The 27,208-nt window shown below is 44.8% G+C and overlaps 1 protein-coding gene across 1 annotated transcript in view; it reads left to right on the forward strand.

The window, feature by feature from the left end:
- The window catches only part of ARMC5 (armadillo repeat containing 5), a 32,350-nt gene extending 24,063 nt beyond the window's left edge, over positions 1-8,287 (forward strand). Inside the window, exons 5-7 of the mRNA XM_068244146.1 lie at positions 3,122-3,738; positions 4,385-4,517; positions 7,102-8,287. Of these exons, the coding sequence (XP_068100247.1) occupies positions 3,122-3,738; positions 4,385-4,517; positions 7,102-7,876 (1,525 nt within the window). The 3' untranslated portion in view covers positions 7,877-8,287. The remainder of the gene's footprint in view (positions 1-3,121; positions 3,739-4,384; positions 4,518-7,101) is intronic.
- The last annotated feature ends 18,921 nt before the right edge of the window (positions 8,288-27,208 follow it).

Genomic DNA, 27,208 nt, shown 5'->3' on the forward strand with positions numbered 1-27,208 from the left:
TCCCTTGGTTTCCTCCTTATCTGTTAAGTTGTGCCGCTGTCCCCATCCAAAAGCTTAGCCCACTAGACCAGTTCTGCGCTACTACATATGTGCGGCCCTGGCCAGGCTCGTACTGAGCCGCCGAAGCACCGATTGTCCCATCGTTGGGCCCCGGCCAGCCCGCCTCCTGGGGGCCCCAGAGCTGAGGGGGGCACAGCGCAGGAAGGGGGGAAATTGTGCACAGAGCAGCGGGGGGGGGGGGGGGAAGCCTCCCCTCCCTCACCTAGGGGCCCCTCCTTCCGCGCTCCCCTACCCTCCAAAATTGCAGCCAGCCAGTCCGCGGCAGTAGCAGGGAATAGCTTAGCGGCATCAGAGCGATAGTGCTGCTGGGCTGGGCTGGTCTCCGTCTCCTGCACTGACCAATCACGCTCTCACAGGAAGTACTGCGAGAGTGTGATTGGTCAGTGCAGGAGACGGAGACCATCCCAGCTGAGCGGCACGCAGCGCTATCGCTCTGATGCCGCTAAGCTATTCCCTGCTACTGCCGCTGACTGCATGGCTGCAATTTTGGAGTGTGAGGCAGCGCGGAAGGGGGGGGGGCCCTAGGTGGGGAAATCTGCTGCCAATCTAATTGCATTTTCTGGGGATATTTGCCGCCAATCTAATTGCAGTTTGTAGGGAAATCTGCCGCCAAACTAATTGCAAACTAATTGCATTTTGTGGGGATATCTGCCGCCAATCTGATTGTATTTTGATGTGAAATCTGCCGCCAATCTAATTGCATTTTGCGGGGATATCTGCTGCCAATCTGGTTGCATTTTGTGAGGGTATCTCCTGCCAATCTGATTGCATTTAGTGGGAATATCTGCCGCCAATCTGATTGCATTTAGTGTGGATATCTGCCGCCAATCTGATTGCATTTTGTGGGGGTATCTGCCGCCAATCTGATTGCATTTTGTGGGGATATCTGCCACCAAATTGATTGCATTTTGTCGGGAAATCTGCTGCCATTTGACTACTTGATGAATTATCATGAGGCATGTAACTACTTGATTATTTTATCTAAAATGTTTCTGGTCAGACCTAATCTCTGTAAATAACACCGCTTCTTACTTTGTGTTTTTTTATTTTTTATTTAAAGTCTGCCCACGACTCATGACCACGCCCATGTTCCAGTGCGTGGTGACACTCAACTACTCTTGCTGCGACGCGCTGCGCGCGCCGCATGTGGACATATCCCTATTGGAGACTGTCCTCAGAAGTGCTTACAATCTATTCCCTACCATAAAATCATGCAAAATTTCTAGAGTACATGTGTATGTGAGCCCAAAATGGGGGGGGGGGGGGGGGGCGGGGGGGAGGAGGTGAGGGTGGCGGGCCCCAGGCTGAAACTTCCTTGGTGGGCCCTTAGTGTCCTAGTCCGTAGTGACCCTGGCCCTGCACCTCCTCAGTTGTGCTGCGCATGAGTAGAATGCTGCCAGCTATGGGAGCATGATCAAGGAGGTGTGCAGCCGTGCATGTGCAGTACCCGGCGACTGGCGATCTTTCAGAGGAAGATAACGATAATCTTGGGGGGGGGGGGGCGGTTGGTGACCGTGGGCCTTGGGTGGAAAAAAGTACAAATCCGGCCCTGGATGCCAGCGGTAAATGCCCGCCAAGCGTCCGTGTGAACCAGCCCTTACTCAAAAAACAAAAGGTCAGAGAAAATCTCTGGTTTAATTTTCCAGGAAAATAAATTGAATCACAGTGCATTTGTGCTTGTGTTTGTGAAAAAAGCCAGTGTGAAAGCTGCTGGCATTTTCCCCACTTTTTTTTTGTCCTTTGCTGATGTTTCATTTATGTACAATACTACATTGCTTTTATTTTTGGCAAATGGAAAAATGTCAGGCTCAGGGCCCTTTTACACTTAATCAGTTGGTATGCGTTAGTGTGCGTTAGTATGCGTTAGTGCGCGTTTTTTCCATAGCAGTGCATTGGGAAGAAGATTTCAGTTAAGACGCGTTAAGTGTGAAAGGGGCCATAGGAAAACATGGGACTTACTTTTAAAATCAGTTTTCTTTCCGTTTTAACTGAGAGCAACTGATTAAGTGTAAAAGGACCCTTAGGCTATGGGGTGTTCCCTGATCCATTTAAAACGAGTTTGTTTTGCTATGGGTTCCAGAAGCGAAGTATACACAGACTGAAAACTGCCCAATGTGGAAAGTTGATCGATTACACTTCAGCAGAAACATACAGAGCATTGATCAGGCTTGCAAGCACCCTCACTCGGAGGGCGGGTTATATACAGCAATATATAGGAAGTGCTTCTAATGCTGAAACCAGGATAATTAGCGTGAAATTGGATATCCTGAATAATGTATTACATTCTACAATATGTCGTTGTGGCAAATTTATTTAGAGGCTTGCAAGTGCTCCAGGCCAATTTATTTTAGCACATTTTTCTGTTTTATGTTTGTCACATTTCCTTGCTAATAATTGCTACTGATGTAATGTGTATTTATGGCCATTATGCCCTAGGCAGTGTGAGACAATAACAGGACTTCTGCTTTCAGCTCCTCTATATTTCCTGCTAGCAGAGAGACATCAAGGCATTCCAAGAATTTACAGCACAAGAGTTCTACTGACAGAGGTCAAAAGCAGTGCACTTATCTCAAACAAACTAGACCATTCTTTCCAAGCTGCTAATGGGTTAATTGCTTTTTGTTGTCAGCATGTGTTGCTGTGTTGAGTTCCTCAACACCAGAACTAGGCTCATGTTTTGGTAAAAGTTCTTGATAAACCTATTTCTACATGGCTATAAGTATGTAGAAATGGGCAGCATGCCCTTACGCTGCAAGATGTTGTTTGGGCTTGGTCCGATCTGCTGATGCAGTTTTCTGACGTTAGGATCTCCAGGTGAAGCGGTTTGCTGATTCTCATTTTTCCTCTGGATATTATATTTATTTTTTCTATGTAAATAATTTTCTTTTTTTGGCTTCAGACTTCCATCGGCTCCTCTATTGTCCAGGTTATGTCCTTTCAGCTGCTCAATAAAAGGTATATACTGGTGAAGATGTAGGAGCCCATGGTCAGTTCTACTTGCTGGTGTCTGCCGCCATGTCCTCTTTACTGGTCGAACTCATGCCTTTCCTATTTCTTGCAGATCTTGGCTTCTGGCAGAAGGCTATATCAGTAGCCTGGAGGACCTCCCACCTGAATGGATAATGGATACAGAGGACAGGCCTCAGCCCATTGCTTCTTCCACCAGTACAGTGGCCTCTCCTACCAGTACAGTAGCCTCTCCTGTTGGAAAAGTTGGTAATGTGACCAAGCAATCGGAGAAGCAGAGAAGACAATCGTGTCCGTTACCTCGTGGGCTCTCCTCTACAACTTCCAGCCAGCCTTACCAGTCACCCATGCAAGAAATCCTAGCATCTTCCTCCCTTCTTGGACCCCGCTGTCCTCCACCTGCAGAGATTCTGGGCCCCGAGTTCCCTGCTGTCGTCTTGCTTTCCTGCTTCTCTCAGCTGTCAGACTCCGCTTCCTGTTTGGTCTCCCACACTGTTTTGAAGGGGCTTTTGACATATCTCATCTATCACCCTCAGCCGTCCAATCGTGCTGCTCGTCTTCTGCAGCGCCTGACCTGTGACCCGTCCTGCTTGGAGGCCTTCATCAGGACAGGCAGCATCTGCACTCTACGGGCGAGATTACTACTTGGCGAGCCCCGGGATGCAAAGGGCAGAGAAGGAAGTCGCCACCCGGAGAGAGCGAGGGAGCTTGGTAAGAGACACAAGGCGTGGTACGGAACTTCTTCTAAACGGGGACCCCTTTGTTCTGGCTGGTTGTATTTCAGGCTAGGTATTTGGGAAGGTTGATATCAGCTGTGTGTAATGAGGCTGATGAGCTTTAGCTAGTATGGTCAGCGCCATTTTTCACTGAGAGTAATTTACTGGAATAGAGGGGGATGGGGGGTCAGGAGGGATGGGGAGCATATGGGACCCTGTGTGATCAGCAGACTGAGGGAACTTCCTCAGCTGAGAATCTAGCGTGCATAAAGCCTTCATGAGGGTCATATTGGATCATACTGACAATTCCTAAAATAACATGCAAGCGACTGTAGTCACCTACAGTGTCGATGTTTTCTTTAACCTATCCTATTTTAAAGTTATCACTAAATCTGCATGTTTGCTACGGTTATTGGTTAACTGCCATTTTACTCACTTTCTAGCAATTTATACTATGATCTGATGTGACGCAGGCAGGGGTTGCAAATTTTCTCACCTAATATTTTTTTCTAGTAGAAACCAGCCCATGGTATTTGGTTAGCCAAACTGCCCCGCCCATTTAGATTACAAGTCCTGTCGAACATGCCTTCTGTTGGTTGGACGTGGCAGTACTATTGACCATTATGCTTTGTCTCCTGCAGGTCGTATTGTGCTGCGAAACCTCCGCATTCAGGCAGAATCCCCCTTTGGAGTAGGACTGGTGACTCACATGTTGGTGTCGGGTCCTCAGACTGACCGGCAGCAGTGTGCTCTATGTCTGCCCTTTATTTACAGGTAATGAAGTCATCATGCATTATGTGGTTAGGCTGCCGCGTCACTCATCCCTGCTGCCCTATAAGAATGGGCCGCTTCTAGATCGATTCTCTGATGCATTACAGTCCAGACCACAGACCACACAAAAGACCTGGGCTTCTCTGCTATATAGTCCCAGTTTTGGTATTCCAATAGTTCAGCGACCAAATATGTAGAGGCCACAACCAGGGCTGTGGAGTCGAGCAGTCGGAGCAATTTTGGGTACTTGGGAGTCGAAGGTTTTACAAACTGAGGAGTCGGATGATTTTTGTACCAAATCCATAGCCCTGGTAAGTATTAGATTAAGGAGTCGGAGCAATTTTGGGTAGTTGGAGTTGGAGTCAGTGGTTTCATAAACTGAGGAGTCGGATGATTTTTGTACAGACTTCACAGCCCTGGCCACAACCCACATAAAGCCTGCTGTGTACAGTATCAGTGAGCTTCTACTTTACTTTATGGGAGTACCAACACTGGGCATATGTACTGTAGTAATGGATAAAAATTCGATAAAAACCACTTCTCTGTACAGTGCACTCCTATACTACGATGTAGTGACCACACATGCGGACACCTAGAGTCAGTATGTATGTGTGTGTTTGTACAGCCATGCGAAAAAGGGTACACAGTTTTTAAATTCCAAGGTTTTTTCTTTGTATCAGGATATAAATACCTATTTAACGTATCATAAAATTCACTTTTTCTTCCCTAAAACTTAAGGGAAAAAGTGGGTGCTCTTATGGTCCAAAGGTTAAAATAAAGAAAGGGCAGAGATGCACAGGGATCGACTCTTACACATCTAGGGCTGCGCTCCTCTCTCTGTCAGGTTTGTCCATGCGTCCCTCTTCTCCTCGGGCATCTTCTTAGGCATCCCTCTTTTCCTCCAGCATTGGTGGTATCTTCTGACATTGCTGTACACAGCGGCCGCCTGCCGCTGTACAGCTCTGGGTCCCTCGTCTGCGTGGCCTCCTTCTTCCGCATTGGTCTAGGCGGCTACGCACATGCATCGGGGTCGTTTAACTCTGTTAAACATTGTTTAACGAAACTTTATTAAACGATGTTCAACGGCAGCTGATTGTCTGCAATAATCATCCACTTAGATCAACCGCCACGATGGATCCAATTGTGGACTGTCGTTACAATCGCCATTGACCCTTGCGTTAATTACCACGATCGTTCAACGATGCGTTCGCATCCGTCGTTTGTTCCTACGTTCATGATTTCAGGAGGGATCATAGAACAATCATGTGTCGGATCCTTTGTCTCTGTATCTCTAGATCCATTTTCTGCGGTCTTGTGGTGAGTATTTAGCTGAAGAGGAGAGAAGGCTCTGGATCCATTAGAGCCTTCTTAATCCTTTCTGCATCCCCCCTTTCCCCCGCCAGGCCTCCGTTCAAATTTCCCGCTTGCTGCTTCTTTGGGTCTCTTCAGAAGAACTCTGGTCTCTGAGTACGTCTGAAGAGGAGCGGCTCTGCAATGGACACACACGACTCTGCTCTTGTGCGTGCGCAGTATGGAGCCAATACTCTGAGACCTGAGTACTTTTGGTAGCCTTCCGAGGAGACCCAAAGGCTTGTTAGACATTACAGTTGGACGCTGGAAGGGAGGCCCAGCAGAAGATAGAGAGGCCACAGAGAGAACTGGGAAGGCTCTAAGGAATCCAGAGCCCTCCCTCTTCTTAGAGGACTATGTGCTTGATTCACCAAGACAAATAGCATGCCTTATCAGAGTTAACACGCCTTGTCAGAGTATCGTTGCGAGCGCTACAAACTTATGCCTGCTAACTGGCAGGACCTGAGAAGTTTGTAATGCTCGCTATTCTACTCTGATAAGGCATGTTAACTCTGATAAGACATGCTATTTGTCTTAGTGAATCAAGCCCTATGTAACTTTTTTTCCCTTGGGTGGTTACTGATAGGGATGGTCAATGAGATGCTAATAATTTTGAGTTGATGCAGGATTATGCAGATTTATGCAGCTTGATAGTGGACCAGTCTAATTTTTACCTCCGCAGGATTTGGTTGGTTCATTTGTCAGCGGCATACATTTGCCTACAAAATTTGCATAGTGCTGCATCAACTTGAAATTATTGGCATCTCATTGACCATCCATAGTTACAGGTATGCTTTAAATACTTTTAGACCCTACTAACGACCAGATGATTTTTATTACGTTATGAAACATAAAATCTTAGAACTTAAAGCGGGCTGTACGTTTTCTCAGCTGCCCATACACTGTGTCAGGCCTCTTGCACACTGCAAATCTCAAATCCGATTTGCAATTTTGATTTTCCCTGGATGGTATCAACACAAGAAGAAAACCGCAGGACCATTTACAAATCGGAAACGATAAAAATCAGAATCACATGTAAAATCCGGTGAAAACCGCAAATCGGAATTGCATGTGGTGGGCAAGAGGCCTCACACAGTGTATAAAAATAATAGTGTTACAAGGCTAGCACATCCCGCCATGGTTATCTGAATTTGCCTTTAATTTCATGTTCTATTTGAGCTCCACCATTCTGGTCACCATTGTAACATCTTTGTCTTATTTTTTCTATCTACTGCAGGAAGGATTCCCCACACCGCCAACACTTGCTCGATGGAGCCATTCGCCTTGTTTTAGAACCATTAATGCTTTCCGTGGACCCAAATTATTTTTTCCATGCCTCTGAATGTCTGTCCTCTATATTGAGCCCCCAGACATTGCCCCAAACTCCTCAGTTGACATTGTCATCCTCTCCTAGCTGCCCTTATACGGAGCTCTTTGCTCAGGGTACCGGCGATGTTGCGTTTGTGCTGGATGGAGGAGATATGATGCAGGGTAGCCGCGAGGTGCTGTCTAGAAGTTGTGATGTCTTCCGTGCTATGCTGCAAGGTGGATACGTTGAGGCCCAGCAACATGAAGTGCGTGTCCGTGAGGTCCCTCCCTGCGCCTTCCTCCCATTGCTGCACTATCTTCATGGCTGCTCACAAGAGTCTTTGTGCCCTACTTTACAGAAATTAAGCCACACTGTCCCAGGGCAGGAGCTAGCACAGTCTCCTCTCGCAGCAACATTGGCTGCTGCTGGCCGTTTCCTCTTACCCGATCTACAGTCTGCACTGGAAAGGACAGTGCGGGACACTCTTCTTAGCCTGGAAAGCCTGTCTGCCATTTATCAACTTGCTGAGGTTCTCGAGAGCAGCCAGCTTAGGCGGGATTGTTGTATGTACCTTCTCAGGAGGCCTCACCCGCCAAAGAGAAGGTCCCATGCTCTTCTACAGCTATGTGAACAGGCACAGGATAAGGAGAGGTTGTCCAAGCATCTGGAGGATGCGGTGCAGGAACAGGACTTTGCTGTCTAGAGCTTCCATTCTATTTCTAGGACATGAAGTCTGTGCCTTCACCAGTGCACTTTATATTCTCCTCCTGAGACAAGTAATAACCAAGTTGTGCCTTCACCAGTCTAAATCCCTCATACCTTGCATGCCATTCCTGTGTCAAGTTTGGCCTGTATGCACTAATGTGGTCCTAATACTGATGTAATAATAAGCATGATTAGGATGCCTGGACGAGAGGGTGATTAGGTGTTTTTTTTGTTTTTTGTTTTTGCCTTGTGTAGAAATTTCCTGAAAACAAATGTCTCAGATATATTATTTTGATTGCAATGTTCATTCAGAACAATCCCATCTATGCAAATTGTGCATAAGTGTTAAGAACAAATGAGTTGGAGAGTTTTGATTGAATTAAATCAAATTTGTTTTTAAAAATCCAAACCATCATATTTTTTTACATTCTTTTATGATTATTTTATGATCAACAGTTAGACGATTGTATTAAAATCGATATCTGTGTGAGCAGCTTTAGGTAATAAGGTTAAAGTGACCCCGTAGTGGATCCATGCAATGAATCCTCCATTATATAGTGAACGTAAATAGTTGAGGTCAATGGGTCATATTCAAAATGGATGGCTGTTAGCAGTCGGGCCCCACGGGGGTCAGTACTGAGTCCAGTACTCTTCAGTTTATTTATTAATGACCTAGTAGATTTTACAAAGATGTACAGAATTATTAACACACAGGAAGATAGTGACATATTGCAGAAGGACCTGGATATATATATATATATATAGTCAAGTAAATGGCAGATGAAATTCAATGTTCAGAATGTTAAGTCATGCATCTTGCTCGTACCAATGGTATAGCAACATGCAATATAAACTAGATACAGTTGGGGACATCAAACATGGAGAGGGTTTTTGGATAACTCGATAACAAATTAAATCATTTTCAATGCTAATCAGCTGCAGCTACAGCTAATGTAATTTTGGGATGCATTAAAAGGGAAATAAAAACTTGGGATGCTAGAATACTACTGTTCTTATTTTGCTCTCTTGTAAGTCCACTTCTGGAATATGGAATTTAGTTCTGGGCCCTGAAGTACAGGAGGGACACTGCATTTCTAAAGCAGGTGCAAAAACGATCACTTATCTGAAAAGGTTGGATAAACTGGGCTTATTTAGGGCCCTTTTTTTTAGTAGGAAAAGCAATTGCATTAGCTGTGGCACGATTGCGTTTACTTAAAGTGGACCTAAATTGAGGACTTCCTCTCTGCTCTAAAAGAGCAGCAACAGCAAAATATCCTTCACAGAAAAACATTTCTATGTTAATGCTTACAGAACTCTTCAGAGATGGTGCAGAAATGTTACTTACTAGTCAGAACAGCAGTGCCAACTCCTCCCTTCTGCTGTGCAAGTCAAATGAAACAGTACTGCTCTCCTGCCTCCCCCTCATCACACACTGTCAGACTCCTCAGACAGCACAACAAGCTGCTTTTCCCCAATGATCTCTTCACCTCGCTCTCCTCTCACTTCTCCTCCTACTCTGAGTGCATGCTGTTAGTGTAAACTCACAGCCCCTGTAATCTTTGTGCCTGATGCAAATGTTTCACCTTGCTTCATGAGAGAACCGACCCTGGGTTCTCGTTAACCTGATTATGTGTTAAAGCAGGAAGTCATCACAGCAAATCAGAACCTTACAAATCTATCAGCTGATCAAACTGATCACATGCTTCTCCATGAGTTTCTTCTAAGCAGGTTCATCCCTAGCCTCAGCACCTTTTAGCCTGCAAACACAATTTGTTGGCAAGTATTTTTACTTTTTTTTGCGATGTAGGAAAGGAGTCTGGGAAAGCAAAGCCTTCGTTATCCTTACCACACTAAAAAGCTTTACATTTGTCCTGATTGACTTTAGAGACAGAAGCCGAGAAGTATTGGGCAGTCTGTGAAACTAGTCCCTCTGACCAAGAAATTACCACAGTTACATCGTAGGCTAGGGGGTAAGCCAGGAATACTCTATGGCACTACAAGCAATGCATTACCCTCGATCCTTGTAATGAAGGGGTCGATGGCAAATACTTAAAATAAAAGGCTCAACGAACAACCTTGCCACTCACCAGAACTCACTTCAAAGGCTTGACCAACGCAACCATTAACTAATGGAAAACTCCAGCATCTTTGTACAATGGTCTAAGCTGGATTATAAACCTTCCATGCAGACCATATTGCTCGTGACTAACATAATCACAAACTTTTGCTTGTTCCAGAGTCAGCAAATACTTCCTCCCCCCCAACCAGAAGCCCTGTAACTTCCCCAACATCTACCGGCCAGTCAGATCTGCTGAAATGGTGCTTCTCTTCTGAACAGAGCAATGCAGCTGATGAGAAAGTTGCTGTGTCATTTGCCACTTCGCTCAGATGCTGAAAAAGTATTTTAGCCAAGAGCTTCCTGTCATAATCAAGTAGGCTAATTGTATGCCAATTCTCAATCATGGAAAAGTCTTTACCCTTTGACAACAAACTAGCTGCTGACTGTCTCATGGATGGAGGCAATACCCCATCTGCAGAACTGCAGTTCTACCTTTGGCCAAATGTAGTGCTGGGAGGTCTTAAAAGGCATTGTAGAATTGGGCCATCAGACCATTGGGTTCCAGGGATTTCTTAATTGCGAGCTGATCAATGGCTGTCGCTACTTCTTCAGATGATTACCAAGTCGATCTGAGAGACCTTAAACTCTTCCAGTCTTCGTGTATCACTCAAAAAAGCATCCCTGTCTCATCAAGAACCTTATTATTATTATTTATTGTATTTATAAAGCGCCAACATATTACGCAGCGCTGAACATTAATTTAGGTTACAGACAATATTTAGTGGTGACATACAGCAATATGACAATACAGGAATACAAGAAAACCAGATCACACAGCACAGTATGAGCATAAGGTAATGCTTAGTCAGTCCATGGATGGAGCATGGAGATTAGGCAAGTTAGGTTCACTCAAGTGCATAGCATGGGTGTAGAGTAATGGAGGTGCATGATCAGGTAGGACCAAAAAGGAGGAGGACCCTGCCCAAAGGCTTACAATCTAGAAGGAGAGGTAGAGACACGAAAGGTAGGGACCAGAGTTCCGTTGTGGGTTTAGAGCAATTGGTAGAGGAGCGGTAGGCCAAAGTGAAAAGGTGAGTTTTGAGGGCCTTCTTGAAGATGTTGAAGGAGGGGGCTGCCCTAATGGGTGGAGATAGAGAGTACTCAGTAGATCTTCATAAAAAAAACGCTCCCAGTTCCTAGAATACGTGTTCAGGACTTTATCTGGGAACCGATTTCATCCATGTGGCCAGCTATGAATTGCTATGGTTTGTTTGCAAATCTGATAGGGATCTGGTGAGAGGTACTTCCCATAATTCCATTCTAGTATCAAAGAACGAAGACAGTAGAGAAAGCTTGGCACTACTTGTCAAAGATTTATTGCTGCTTCACTATGATTCAGAACCTGTATCCATCAAAAGTCCACAGTTTAAATTACATCAGGCAGATGAATAAAGATGATCCTTACTGTGTGTAGCATGTGGAGGGGTGCAGGGGATGGCGGTGGGTGCACGACCTTATGACCGTTTTGCTTAATCAGCTTCTTCTAAGACATGAATGTGTGCGCTGTGCTGGAAATACACTAGTGTTAATGAGCATTCCGGGGGGAGAAGGACGCTATCCACGTGACACGCTATGTGTGGCATATGACACGTAATGCGTAGAAAGTGACGCGTAAGACTGCTAGTCATTAGTCTTCCTATGAAAAATGTCAGTGTAGATTAGATCATAACAACAAATGGTGCTCTCTTCAATTGAAAAGTCATAAGGTCAAAAGAACTGAAAAAACAAATAATGAAAGGGGTGTTGCGTCATCATTGAGATGTCAAGAGATAAATCAATGCTAGAGAGGCATGTCATAGCTAGGCTGTATTAGCCTACGGAGATGACGCAACCGTGACCTATATTGACAGAAGAGAGCACCAATACTACAGGATGCAAGTCTTATGCATTCTCATATAATTGCTTGCAAATGGTGAGTAGTAAAAGAAGGAAAAAAATAATTGCCATCCCCTGCACCCCTCCACATGCTACACACAATAACTATCATCTTTACTCATCTGCCTGATGTAATTTATGCTGAGGACTTTTGATGTATACTGTTTCTGAATCATAGTGAAGCAGCAATAAATCTCTGACCAGTAGTGCCAAGCTTTCTCTACTGTCTTCACTTGTTTTGCATTGACCTGCTGTAGCTTTGAGCACACTGGTTGTGGCATCTAGCAGCCCTGATCACCTCACCTGCAGTTTTGTCTCTGAGTGCCAGTCCACTACTCTCTTTGTTGTGTCAAAGAAGAATGCTGATCATATGACCACTTAGGTAACAAGCCCTTGAGTTCAGGGATCTCAGAAGGATCTCTTTGCTCTGAGACAACTATATCAAGCTTTCACCTCAGGCATAAGCAAGCCAGGTATTGACTAAATGTTTTATCTTTGCCAGACCTTTTAAAAAAGTTAGGGCCTTTTTCCACTAGCCTGCGATTTGCGATTTGCTTCTGATCGCAAATCGCAAGATACATTAAACTAATGGAAACTGCAGCAGCAATTTCCATTAGTGCGATCCGATTGCGATGCGATTTTGGTCAAATCGCAATCGTCCTGCCGCGTTTTGTATGCGATTGAGCTGGACTATAATGAGTATAGTAGCTCAATCGCAATCGCATGGTGGAAATTGAAACGCGATCGGAATCACAATCGCGATCGCATTTCATAGTGGAAAAGTGCCCTTACACACTTCTTTGACCAACTCCACAACTCAGACCAACTGTCACACAAGTCCAGGATAGATAACAGCCTGAAAATTCTCAAAAGTTTGTCTTATTTTCTCCTTTTCAGGAGTAGCAAATAAAATTTACGAAAACAAAAAAATCTATTTTACTCTTACTATTGCCATGAAAGAAAGTGGACCCTGTGTCGTCTGGGAAATGGCAAATGTGCACATTCAGCAGATTAGCATCCCTAACCATATGCTTTCACTATCTGCCAGCACTTTGGTACTTCTCCTGTCTTTGGTCCTGACCACGTTAAAGTTAAAAGACAACCAACTAGGTCGTAAAAAGAAGGAGCTTGAATTCTGTAAAAAGGCTTTGCTTTACAATCAGGACGAGGTCATAGATGTCTATAAGGCTAAGGTTTTTCCCCCTCACAGAAACGTCCATGACCAGATTCCCCATTTCAAATTTATCAATCCACTAGTAAGTTACTATGTTGGTCTTAAAGGGAACCAGAGACGAAGCATATCTAAAAAATGGGAAAAGATGTTATACATACCTGGGGCTTCCTCCAGCCAAATAAGCCTGGATCGCTCCCACGCCACCATCCTCCGCTGCCTCTATCGCCCGTACCGGGTCCCGTCACTTCCGCTGGAGGCGACCAGTTGTACGCATGTGCAGGGGCTCCCTCTGGATTTGTACGCCTGCGCAGTATGGAGGGAGCGCACTGCACTTGTGTTGGCTGGCGGTACCGGCAGACAGAGGCAGCGGAGGACGGCGGCGTGGGAGCGATCTAGGCTTATGGAGCTGGAGGAAGCCCCAGGTATGTATAAATCGATTTCTTCTATGTCTCTGGTTCTCTTTAAGAAGAATCACCACTCCAGTGTAAAGCCTCATCTACACGGTACAATTTTCCGTCGGATAGGATCTATTTGACCAATCTATTTGATAATTTCCAACTGGTCCAATCGGATTGCGTTAGATTTTTCATTAGATTTTGGGTACTTATCAAAAGAAAATCTATCACAAAATTGATCTGAAACTATTTGGACGTCTACACATGATGCAATTTCTTATTAGATCCATCTATCTGATGGAAAATTGTACCGTGTAGATGAGGTTTTAGACTCGGTCACAAGAGACCAGTAAAATGAACCATACCCTTATTCTTTTTTGGCATCATGTATATTTGGAGCTTAGTTTCTTTCAAAAATAACATGGCACCAAACTAGCAAAGAAAAAAAGGCTGCACTATGAGCTCTTACTGCTTTTGTACCTTAATGGTTGCTGTTTCAGCACCTCCTGGCCACTATAGGGGTCTATATGCATGCCATGCGCAGGAAGTGAATTTGCACAATGGCTCACCATCGATCAGTAGCTGCAGGACAACCATAAGGGACATATGCATACTAATAGCCTCTTATCATCTCCTGGCAAGGTGCAGGCGTAGACAGCCACTTTACATTCCCCATAACAGAGCCTGAAACATTTTTTGGGGATAATTGCACTCCTGTGTTTGCACCAGAGGGTTCAGAAACTTTTTCCCCTGGAGATTGTAAGGACTTTAGCTCCCCTAATAAATAGTTTTCCTTGTGCTGCACCTCCATCTCCTCTCCTGACACAGAAACATCATTAACCATTTTCCCAATTCTCTTGTTTCTTAGACTCCCCCCTCCCCGATTCAAGCTCTTCCAATAACAGTTTCTGATTATCTTTTCTCAGCTCCAGCATAGGTGAATCAAGCTTCTCTTGAGCCATTTTCACACCATTCAGCCATTTTCATAAAAATTTTGTTGTATCCACTATAAAAGATCCATAGCCTCCAGATAGACTCCATGGCCCATATGCAATTCACTTTTTCTCCTGAGTTTTCTCCTAGGTGACATTTTCAAACTTGTCAATAAAATGCCTTTTAAGCCACCAGAAAGCAAGAAAATACTCAAAATTATTTTGATAGTACTTTTTCAGCAACTTTTTGGTACTTTTTTAGTTGAAAAGTGCTGGAAAGTTATTTTAAATTGAAAATGAAAAAATATCTCCTATGAGAAAACTCAGGTGAAAAAGTTAATTGCAACAGGCCCCATGTTGGAGGACAAGGTATGTGAACGTGGGCCAGGCCCCCAACCAACCTGCTTCCCCCCCCCTACCTTCGGGCAGAATAAGGTCTGGAAGATCTCAGGCAGGAACAAGCCTCTCACTCTTGCAGCAACCTAGGCTGAGTTGCTTGAGGCAGACCCTGGTCTTCACACAATAAATCGGAAAATTGTATACTCACCTTCCGTAATTTTCCTTTCCTGGATCAAACGATGGCGGCATACATATGGGTATAAGCCCCGCCCCCTGAACCCGATAGGACAGTCCACTTAATAAAGTTGAAGAACCCGCCCCCTCTCGCCATTCTGGTGAAGATCAGTCCTCGAATGGACAAGAGGGAGGGATTCGTATGTCGCCATCGTTTGATCCAGGAAAGGAAAATTACGGAAGGTGAGTATACAATTTTCCGATTTCCTGGAGCAAACATGGCGGCATACATATGGGATATAAAAAATCACAAAAGAGGGAGGGAATACTGCAAAAAGTGAAAAATTTATTTACAAAGAAAGAACAGCTTTCCCAAAATCCACTGATGTCAAAGAGGCTGGAGGCTGGATTAACATGATAATGATTAATAAAAGTATGGCTTGATGACCAACTAGCTGCCTTACATATAGAGTCCAATGACACTTTAGAAAAACATGCCCACGAGGCTGACATGCCTCTCGTGGAATGTGCCCGTACTTCCTGCGGAATTGGCAGACCTCTAATTTGGTAGCACTTCTGAATTAGCTTCACTACCCAAGATGCAATAGTCCTTGTAGACACTGGCAGCCCTTTTCTGACTCCTCTTATATTAACAAACAGACGATCTGATGACCTAAAAGAAGATGTAGCCTCCAAGTAAGCACTTATGTTCTTTCCCACATCCAAGGGATGGAGCTCCTCATCCAATAGAAAGGTTGGTAATGTAAGCTCTTGGTTCACATGAAATGATGAGGCTACCTTTGGAACATAATCTAATACGGTCCTGATGACAACCCTATCAGGGAAGAACTCTAACAGATTCCTAGAGCACCCCAGGGCTTGAATGTCCGACACTCTCTTCCCCGACGTGATGGCCACCAGGAATACTGTTTTTAAGGTTAGGTCCTCCAATGACATTGAATCTGTTGGATAGAATGGAGGGCCAGAAAGTACTTCCAATACCACTGCAAGATCCCACTTCGGGAAGAAAGGCTTCCTAGGAGGGCGCATCTTTAATACTGCTTGTACAAATTGAATTATCAATGGGTGATTAGCCCACTTGAAATCTGTTAAGGCAGATAGAGCCGAAATCTGGACCTTTATTGCTGATACACTCAGATTTTTATCAACTCCTGATTGTAAAAAGTCCAGCATGTTCTGAATATTTGGAGCTAATACGTCTATGTTTCTTGAAGAGGCAAATTCTGCAAACTTCTCCCATATTCTATGATAAGTTACATTTGTAGAAGGCTTTCTTGATTTTAATAAAGTCTCCACTACTTTACTTGAGAAGCCTAGATCTTCATATTTTTTCCTCTCAACTTCCAGGCTGCTAAACTTAGCCTGGAAACTTCCGGATACAACAGATTGTCCTGACACAACAGGTTGTGTATTGATGGTAACATTAGAGGTTCCTCCAGACTCAGGTTCAGAGCTAGTGTGAACCATGGCCTCCTGGGCCAGTAAGGCATTATAACTGATCGTGCATGCTTCTCTGTGTAGTCTTTGAAGAAACCTGGAGATCAGAGGGAATGGAGGAAAAGCATAGCCCAGCGTGAAATCCCACGGTTGGACTAGGCAGTCCGTTCCTGCTGAGGAAGGATGATGATACCTGGAGAAGAATGTTGGAACCTTCTTGTTCTGTGGAGATGCCCACAGATCCACTTGCGGATACCCCCACCTCTGAATTAGTTCCTGAAAGACTTGCTCGTTCAAAGACCACTCGTGAGGGTCCACAAAGCTCCGACTGAGGTAATCCGCCAGTACATTGTTCCTCCCCGGAAGATACGCAGCTGTTAAATTCTCTAGATTGATTTGGGCCCATCTCATAATGCTGTCTGTCTCCCGTGGAAGGATCGAGCTCCTTGTGCCTCCCTGCTTCCTGATATAAGCTACAGCCGTTACATTGTCTATTTGAATCAACACAGTCTTTCCTTTGATCTGGTGATTAAAGGCCTTAAAGGCCATAAATGCTGCTCTTAATTCCAAAAGATTTGACGGAACACCCGTCTGACGTGTCCTCCACTTCCCCTGACACTGGGCACTACCACAGTGAGCTCCCCATCCCATCACACTTGCGTCTGATGTAATTACTATCGGGAAGGGAGGCTGGATAAGATGGCAATTCTTTAGGTTCTCTTCCCTGATCCACCACACTAGAGTTTTTCTGACATTCCAAGGAAGTATGAACATTTGCTTCAGGTTCCATTTGTTCCAATGTTGAATAAAGAACCTCTGTAAATGCCTCAGATGCCAATGAGCCCATTTTATCATTGGGATAGTTGAGGATAAAGTCCCTAACAGGCTCAAGCATCTCTTTGCCGACAGCTGAGGTGCTACCAGAAAACTCCGTATTTTCTCCTGCAGTGCTAACCTCTTCTGATCCGGAAGACACACCTTGTTGTGTACAGTCATGAATCTGGCGCCCAGAAACACCATATCCTGGGATGGAATCAGCTGGCTCTTCTCCTTGTTGATCAACCACCCCAGATCTTAAAGATACTCCAGTAAGAGAGCCTGATGCTGGCTTAATATTCCCGGGTCCTGGTGTAACAACAGGATGTCGTCCAAATAATGGAATATTTTCAGACCTTGTGTTCTCAGTGATGCAACTACTGGTAATAAAGTCTTTGTAAAAGTCCTTGGGGCTGTTGACAAGCCAAACGGAAGGCAACAGAACTGGAAGTGCCTTCCCTCTACTGAAAACCTGAGATACCTCTGAAAGTCCTTTCGAATGGGTATATGGAGGTATGCGTTTGACAAGTCTATTGTCGACATCCAGTCCCCCACTGAAACCATAGGGATTATTGATTGGAGGGACTCCATCTTGAAGTGAGACACTTTTATGAATTTGTTTAAAAATTTTAGGTCTAGGACCGGTCTCCATCCTCCTGAGGCCTTCGGTACCAAGAAGAGTGGAGAATAAATTCCTGCCAAGCGCTGGCTGCTTGGGACTGGAACCACTGCTCTCTCTTCTACCAGAAACTTAACATAGTCCCTTAAGGTTTGAAGTCTTCCCTTGTCTGCAGGCATCCTCGTTGCTATGAATCTGTTTGAAGGTGGATTCCTTATGAACCTCCAGGCATGACCCTGTCTCAATGTTCTCAACACCCATGGGTCTGGTATCTTCCCCACCCAGGTTCGCCAGTAGAGCTGAAGCCTGGCTCCTACTGGATCCCCCCGAGTGGACGCACCATCAAAAGTGCTTCTGCCCTTGTTGTGCTCCTGAGGTGGCCTTCTGCTTGCCTCCCCTCAAGAAGGTAGGTTGCGTTCCCTTCCAATTTTTTCCGAATTGGCGACCCGGCTTGTATGACCTTGATTGTTGATATCTTAGATTAGAGAACCTCCTGTAACTTTGCTGCCTGAAAGGTCTTTGCTTCCTGTCCTGGGGAATCAAACCTGATTTTCCACCCGTGACCAGGGAAATCGCACTGTCCAACTTCGGCCCAAATAAATGAGCCCCATCAAATGGGATCTTACACCAATTAGACTTTGAAGCTTGGTCTGCTGACCACGGTTTTAGCCATAAAGCACGTCTGGCAGTCACACTGGCCAACATGGATCTAGCGGAGGACCTCAGAATGTCGATAGCTGCTTCCCCCATGAAATCTCCTGTAAGCTTCAACTCATCCAGAGCTCTTACAATTTCTTGTTTATCGGCTCCACTGTTTAAGGCAGACTCTATGTTATCAACCCATACGCGAGTTGCTTTTGCTAAAGAAGTAAGGGCTACCGCTGGTTTACATGCTGCGCCTGTGGATACAGGATCTTCTTAAAAAATTAACATATTGTGATAAAGTTCATTATTTTCTGTAATGTACTGATAAACATTAGACTTTCATATATTTTAGATTCAAATACACACAACTGAAGTAGTTCAAGCCTTTTATTGTTTTAATATTGATGATTTTGGCATACAGCTCATGAAAACCCAAATTTCCTATCTCAAAAAATTAGCATATTTAATCCGACCAATAAAAGAAAAGTGTTTTCAAAACAAAAAAAGTCAACCTTCAAATAATTATGTTCAGTTATGCACTCAATACTTGGTCGGGAATCCTTTTGCAGAAATGACTGCTTCAATGTGGCGTGGCATGGAGGCAATCAGCCTGTGGCACTGCTCAGGTGTTATGGAGGCCCAGGATGCTTCGATAGCGGCCTTAAGCTCATCCAGAGTGTTGGGTCTTGTGTCTCCAGGGCCGGGCCGAGGCATAGGCTGGAGAGGCTCCAGCCTCAGGGCGCAGTGTAGGAGGGGGCGCACAATTCATTCAGCTGTCATTCCTAATTGTGTATGAAGCAGAAAGAAATAAGAAAAGGGGACACATAGCAGTGACTGCAAGCCAGATAACTAGATATTAAGGTGTTGGGGAGGTTGTGGGCCCTGTGGCCCTCTTAGTCTAATAGCAATCAGTGTGTGACAGCTGGGGTGGGAGGGATGGAGGGGCGCACTTTGGTGTCTCAGCCTTGGGTGCTGGAGGACCTTGTCCCTGCTCTGTGTGTCTCTCAACTTCCTCTTCACAATATCCCACAGATTCTCTATGGGGTTCAGGCCAGGAGAGTTGGCAGGCCAATTGAGCACAGTAATACCATGGTCAGTAAACCATTTACCAGTGGTTTTGGCACTGTGAGCAGGTGCCATGTCGTGCTGAAAAATGAAATCTTCATCTCCATAAAGCTTTTCAGCAGATGGAAGCATGAAGTGCTCCAAAATCTCCTGATAGCTAGCTGCATTGACCCTGCCCTTAATAAAACACAGTGGACCAACACCCGCAGCTGACATGGCACCCCAGACCATCACTGACTGTGGGTACTTGACACTGGACTTCAGGCATTTTGGCATTTGCCTCTCACCGAGTCCCCAGTCTTCCTCCAGACTCTGGCACCTTGATTTCCGAATGACATGTAAAAGCTGCTTTCATTCACTTTGGACCACTGAGCAACAGTCCAGTGCTGGTTCTCTGTAGCCCAGGTCAGGCGCTTCCTCCATTGTTTCTGGGTCAAAAGTGGGTTCATGCTTCCATCTGCTGAAAAGCTTTATGGAGATGAAGATTTCATTTTTCAGCACGACCTGGCACCTGCTCACAGTGCCAAAACCACTGGTAAATGGTTTACTGACCATGGTATTAGTGTGCTCAACTGGCCTGCCAACTCTCCTGACCTGATCCCCATAGAGAATCTGTGGGATATTGTGAAGAGAAAGTTGAGAGACGCAAGACCCAACACTCTGGATGAGCTTAAGGCCGCTATCGAAGAATCCTGGTCCTCCATAACACCTGAGCAGTGCCACAGGCTGATTGCCTCCATGCCACGCCGCATTGAAGCAGTCATTTCTGCAAAAGGATTCCCGACCAAGTATTGAGTGCATAACTGAACATAATTATTTGAAGGTTGACTTTTTTTGTTTTAAAAACACTTTTCTTTTATTGGTCGGATGAAATATGCTAATTTTTTGAGATAGGAAATTTGGGTTTTCATGAGCTGTATGCCAAAATCATCAATATTAAAACAATAAAAGGCTTGAACTACTTCAGTTGTGTGTATTTGAATCTAAAATATATGAAAGTCTAATGTTTATCAGTACATTACAGAAAATAATGAACTTTATCACAATATGCTAATTTTTTGAGAAGATCCTGTAAATATGCCTTCTTGATGTCTGTGTCTATTTTTCTCTCCAAAGGGTCTTTAAAAGCCCCTGCATTATCCATTGGCAGTGTAACATTCTTGGCAAGCCTCATAATAGAAGCGTCCACAGTAGGAGCTGAATCGATGAAACTTGAATCTTCCTGTTTTAGTGGATATCATTTTGCAAATGTATTTACTAAGGACGGCTTTTGCTCCGTCTTCTCCCACTCTTTCAAAAAGATATCCTTTATAATCTTCATAAAAGGAAATGCACTCTGCTGTTTATCTAGATGTGGATAATATTTATCGGGCTCCGCCACTGAGCCTCCTTCCTCCTGCCAATCAATGGCTGCCTTTATAGCAGATAGGAAAGCAGGCACAAGAGAGAAATTGAAACCCACTGGAGGTAAATCACTGGTAGCAGGAGAGGCTTCCTCTGGTAGTACCTGCGGTGCCCCTGAAGCTGCCGACTGACCGGCAGATAATTTCTCAAAGGACTCCTGGACTGCCTGCTGAATGAAAGATAGGACTTGTTGATTGTCTGTATCTTTTTCCCGTCCTAATTCAGCAAAACATCTTTCACACAACCTTTTGTCTGGTAGGGATGGCTGGTCACATGCCCAACACTGATTCTGCACCCGGGCCTGGAAAGCCTGAATCTCCCCCGAGTCTGAAGAAACCGCCTCATCCATGCGAGACCTTTTAGGGCTTTTTTCATGGTGGTGCTCTTCAGAATAATGGACATATCTTCTAGGAGAACGTCTGTCCCTACTATCTCTATGATATCTATCCCTAGATCTAGATCTTATAGAACGATAGGAAGGGGACCTTCTCCTATAATAATTTTCATATTGTCTTTTGTCCCTTGGACTTCGACTGCGAGAGCGAGCCTTGTAGTAATAGTCCCTTGAGGATCTTTGCTTCAGAGATGATCTATAATATGCAGCATAATAATGATCACTCCTGCTTCTCTCCCTTGACCGAGATCTGGAACTTCTCTTCCTTGAAAAGGGTTGCGGATCTTTGGGAGCCATTCCACTTCCTCCTTCACCCGGACTGTGGAGACATAAAAAAGGATATGTTCCACTAACCATCAATCCGAATAAACAGGAGGAAACAGCACTCTTTTTAACCGAAGAAAAAAACCCCATGTGCAAGGAAGGCGCAAAAAAGACACCCTGTGCATAGGAAAAAGAATAGCAGGAATGCATTTAGCATCCTGTTACCTTTCCATCCCCAATTCCTCTTCATGATCCACCACTTCCATCTCTCTTTAAGAGAAAACAATGAACATAGGCATCATCTCTGAGTCTGGCAACAGCTCTGCAGAGTACATGGTAAATGCAAACAGTTCCTCTCATACCTCTTTATCTTCTTACAAAGAATATTTCTCCTGCGCACAGTAGCCGCACGATATGAGGTCCAGATGCTGAGCGGGCGAGCGTGACACCAGCGTTCATGACGCTATCCATATTGCCACAGCCCGACGAACCTGCCGCCATCCATGCTGCAACACTTCCTGGACGCCCTATACGTCTCTAGCGTCCGATCAGCCGCTCTCTCCGCAAATCTCGCTACTCGCGAGATTTCCTCCCCGGCTTCCTGGTATGCGCTGAGCCAGACGCGCTTCGGATCCGCCATTGACCACCAGGGAAGCCGGACATACTGACGCCAGACAGAGGGGTATGCATATATTAACCCCTATTAGGGGTCTCAATGCTGCACGCTAATGCGGGAGAGGCTGAACCCGCTCCTTGCACAAGGGAAAAATAGGTAAAAGAAAAAAATAAATAACGTAAAAAAAGAAAAACAAAATCAAGTGAACCTGTCCATTCGAGGACAGAAAAAAGAATGGCGAGAGGGGGCGGGTTCTTCAACTTTATTAAGTGGACTGTCCTATCGGGTTCAGGGGGCGGGGCTTATACCCATATGTATGCCGCCATGTTTGCTCCAGGAAAACGGGTTTACACAGAGCTTATCAACACATCTCCACACAACTGAAACTCCCATAGGAATATTGTCCTAACCTGCAGAGTTATCCCACTTATTTCAAGACTGCAGTGCCCTGACCCACATTTACTTCTTCTGTGGGAGGACTGCAGAGTCCTGACCTACAGAGTTACCCCTCCTATAGGAAGACTGCATAGACTTGACCTACAGAGTTACCCCTCCTATAGGAAGACTGCAGAGTCCTGACCTACAGAGTTACCCCTCCTATAGGAAGACTGCAGAGTCCTGACCTACAGAGTTACCCCTCCTATAGGAAGACTGCATAGTCCTGACCTACAGAGTTACCCCTCCTATAGGAAGACTGCAGAGTCCTGACCTACAGAGTTACCCCTCCTATAGGAAGACTGCAGAGTCCTGACCTACAGAGTTACCCCTCCTATAGGAAGACTGCAGAGTCCTGGCCCACAGAGTTACACATCTGGATGGAATAGCTTAGTGGCCAGACCTAAAGAGTTACTACTCTTATAAGATGATGAATCCTATAGGATGACTGCAGAGTGCTGACCTGCAGAGATGCTCCTCCTATAACAAGATTGCCTAATCCTGACCTGCAGAGTAACCTCTTCTAATGGAAGACTGCAGAGTCCTGTCCTGCAATGTGACTCTGCTATAGGAAGATGGCAGAGCCTTCACCTACGGTGTTACTCCTGCTATAGGAAGGTAGCAGAGTCTTCGCCTACAGTGTTAAGGTGGCCATACATCAAGCGACTTGGCGGCCGATGGACCATCCAATTCGATTATTATAATCGAATTGGATGAAAATCGGTGCCACCAAGTGCACGCCCGACCGTCAATGTGACAAATTTCAGGACGAAAATTGGTCGCATTCTCGATCTTGCATGCTGAAAGATGTTGCTCGATCGGTTGCACGGCGGTAATGGCGTGGAATTTCCTGACGATCAACGAACACAAAGAAACACCCGACGCTGTCTCCCCTAAAGTCATTGTCCCCCCAGTGCCTGTGTAAAGTGTATATATTACCTCTCCATGGCATCCGCTTGTCCCCCGCTGGCTTCCCTGCGCATTCTCCTCTCCATGCACGCATGCCCACGTGGTTTGCTAGTAAGGGCGCGCGTGTGTGACGCACCCTTGCTAGGAAACCACGTGGGGCGTGTGTGTATGGAGAGGTGAATGCATCCCGGGGACAAGCGGAGACCCCGGAGAGGTAGTGTATACACTTTACATGGGCAGAGGGGGGGACTTTGACTTTAGGGGACAGCGGCGGATGTGGTGCACAAGGCCGATTCCCGAGAGATTTCATGCTTAAAGATTATTTAGAATCTGCCTGTGGTGTATGGGCAGCTGACAGATTTCTCTCTCAGATTCGATAAGAGAGAGATATTTGTCTCTTGGTCGAATCTGCCCATACATCACTAGATGTATGGGCACCTATACACCTGCTATAGGAAGATGGCAGAGTTGTCCTTGGTTGACAATTATATATGCTGTTACCTGTGAATGGAGAGAAGGTAGTTGCCTTCAGAAGGTGGGAGCTAGTTGCACAAATACTTCCTACACACATTCACACCGTCTACCCTCACTGCCGTCACTGTAAGACCACACCCCACCTACACACATTCCCAGCATGAAGCTTCACCCAGTATGTAAACACTCTTCGACTGTACGAATAGCCAATGAGATGCATACCAAATGAACCAGAGGGTCGCTCATCTGGCACTATTAAATTATCAGCTTTATTCAAATAACTCGATAGACATGCTAAATTAACACACAACCCCATAAAATGTTATGTCATCGTGTGCTGTGGACAGAGTACTGTGTTGTTCATACAATTACACACAAAACCACCCACTGTGTATATACTGTATATTTGCAAGTTGGTACCCCCACTGGGCACACACGCTAGGTCAGGGATGTCAAACCGGTCCTGCGGGGGCCGAGGTCCTCACACATTTTTGACACAGCTCAAATTAATTGATGGGCCTGAATCAGGAAAGGTGGGTGTGGTCCATCAGGTAGAACATATGCCTCTCTTTCTCAGTCCATCCTAAACACTGGCTTGGATCTGGCCCTCCAGGCCTGAAGTTTGACACCTGTGCTCTAGACACACATACTCCCAACACGAAGCTAAAGGCCTGATCACTGCATACTGTAAACTCAGCAGGAGCAACACACCTGCACCAAGCCTATAAAAAAGTTGTATTATACAAAAGTGGTAGTCAAAGACAAAATACCCAGCACTCTACACACATGTTGCACCCACCATATACTGTATTATGCCTGAATCCCATATGCCATGCAAGAACATGTAGGAGCTGTACAATGGTCAGCATCTATGAAGAGGAAAAAAAATGACATATTAGCAGGTTTCTGCTCTGTTGTACTATACATACTGTATGGCAAGGGGGTGTCCTGTGGGAAGGGGTGTTATAATGGCCATATTTGCTAAGTGGTGAGGTTATACTGGCCATATTTGCTATGGTGGTGGAGGAGAGAGGGTTTACTGGGCCTCACTTGCTGTTTAAAGCAAACCTGATCTGAAAATTTAAAGTCAAAATAAACATAAACACATCATACTTACCTCCTGTGTAGTCTACCCATCAATCTCTTCCTCCTCTCCCGCGTCCTCTTTGTCCACTGTGATCAATGGAATTCTCCGTCCAACATTTTGAAAATAGCGACTAGCGATAACCCCATAACCGCCTCCTGGTAAGCACAATATTAAACTGTTATATTGCCCACCTGAGCCATAGGGAAACACAGACATTACCTTGCTCATCAGTTGTCCTTTCAGCAACCGATATATCTCAGTTTTGACAAAATATAGCCAGAACTGGAAAGAATCGTTGTTAGAAGAAAATGGCGAGCTTCTGAGAGGAATTGACAGCGAGGTAAGTATGTAATATTCATTTGCAGGTACATCGTGCTTATTTTACCTAATTTTACTTGGTTCATTTACCTTTAAGTTTGGGGGGGGGGGGGGGGGGGGTCAGTATAACCTCTTGCCATGACAAGAGGTTATACTGACTACATCGATGGACCTCATTGGGTAGGCTGAAGTGACCACACTTGTAGATATATACATTTGGTTAACCACAGAGGGGATGAGGTGGAACTTAGGGGGGGACTCCGGTTTGAAGTTTCGGCTCTGGCTATACACTTACCCATGCATCCTACAACTTGCACAGTTCCCAATTTGCTGGTTATACTGAAAGCTACTAGCCAAAGTCAATATACACCCTAGAGTCTGACGGACATGGGATGACTGTTAATCAAGCTGGATGAGATCGCTCCATTTATACTGCAATGCATATACAGCAGCTGATCCTGGTTGTTGCTTCACTATAGACTGGTCTACGTGGTCTTAAGTTTGCAGTTATGGTGCTATATATTCTTAGCTCATTGAAGATGGCTATTACCGGTATATTTGGGTCAGATTGTGGCTGACTTTTGATCATACTCATACACAGTTATCAATCGTATGGATATTGTTCACTGTATTATATTACAATCAAGACCATTTTACACTCTGGGATTGGACTTATGGTTGGAACTTTACCTCACTAGAACCTATTTATCTGGTACCAGATGTTTGTTTGAACTACCTACGATTTTTTAGAATTTTGATTCATATATTTAAGTGCACACAGAGGAGGCTATTTCTAGAGGTTTTATTATTGTACTTTTATATGTGTTGAAATAAAAGGTATAGTTTAAGCTATGCCGTGGTTAGTAATACTTTCATCCTGAACTCTATCCCTTTGCTTTTTCTTTGATTTCCAAGGTCAATATAGCCATAGAGACAATTTTTTGTTATTTCAAGAAACTAATAATGGATATTTAGTCTTATAACAGTTTTTGGTTAGAGATACAACAAAAATTTAGAATAACAACATTGTTTCCTCATGGGTGGGGGGGATAGTGTAATAAGAATGGGATCTGTGTATTTTATTTATCCTCAAAAATTCCCTTTGAAGCAACTTCTTTCTCATATAAACCCTCTTTCCCCTTATCTTTGGTGGTGGTTTCACAGTTCCCAACTTTAAACTTAAAAATATTATACCCTGCAGACGTAAAGTGTCTGGCCGCCAGTGACCAGTGACTCTAGGGAGATGAGAGAACCGGAATGTGTGTGAATAGGACAACTAAATTTGGGAGGGTGGTCAAGGCATTAAGGGCCCTTTTCCACTAGCATGATTGCGTTTGCTGAATCGCAAAAGCACAAATCACTAGCGATTTTAAATAACATAGGAATTGCGGTAGGTTATTTTCCACTACCGCGATTCGATTTTTACACAAACGCAATCGTGCGGCGGAGCGATTATTGCCACGATTTTGCAATGCCCTGCAGTGCATAGCAAAATCGCAAACGCTATCGCCGGGAAAAAAAAAAGGATTTTGGTGAATCGCAATTGCTAGCGTTTAGCGCTAACGCTGGCGATTGCAAGTGGAAAAGGACCCTTAGAGCTTATAATCTTAGGCCTGGTGCACACCGAGCGGTTTTTGAAGCGTTTCGCAAACCGCTTCCGCCTGTGAAAACGCTTGGCTAATGTATCTAAATGGGATGGTGCACACCAGCGGTTTGAGGTTTTTAGCAATCCGCAAACGTGGGTCGTGCAGCACTTTTGCCATTTGCAGAAGCATTTCTGCCTCAATGTAAAGTTGAGGAAAAGCGCAAACCGCTCTG

The sequence above is a fragment of the Hyperolius riggenbachi genome, chromosome 7 (genome assembly GCF_040937935.1).
Source record: "Hyperolius riggenbachi isolate aHypRig1 chromosome 7, aHypRig1.pri, whole genome shotgun sequence".
Classification (NCBI taxonomy): domain Eukaryota; kingdom Metazoa; phylum Chordata; class Amphibia; order Anura; family Hyperoliidae; genus Hyperolius; species Hyperolius riggenbachi.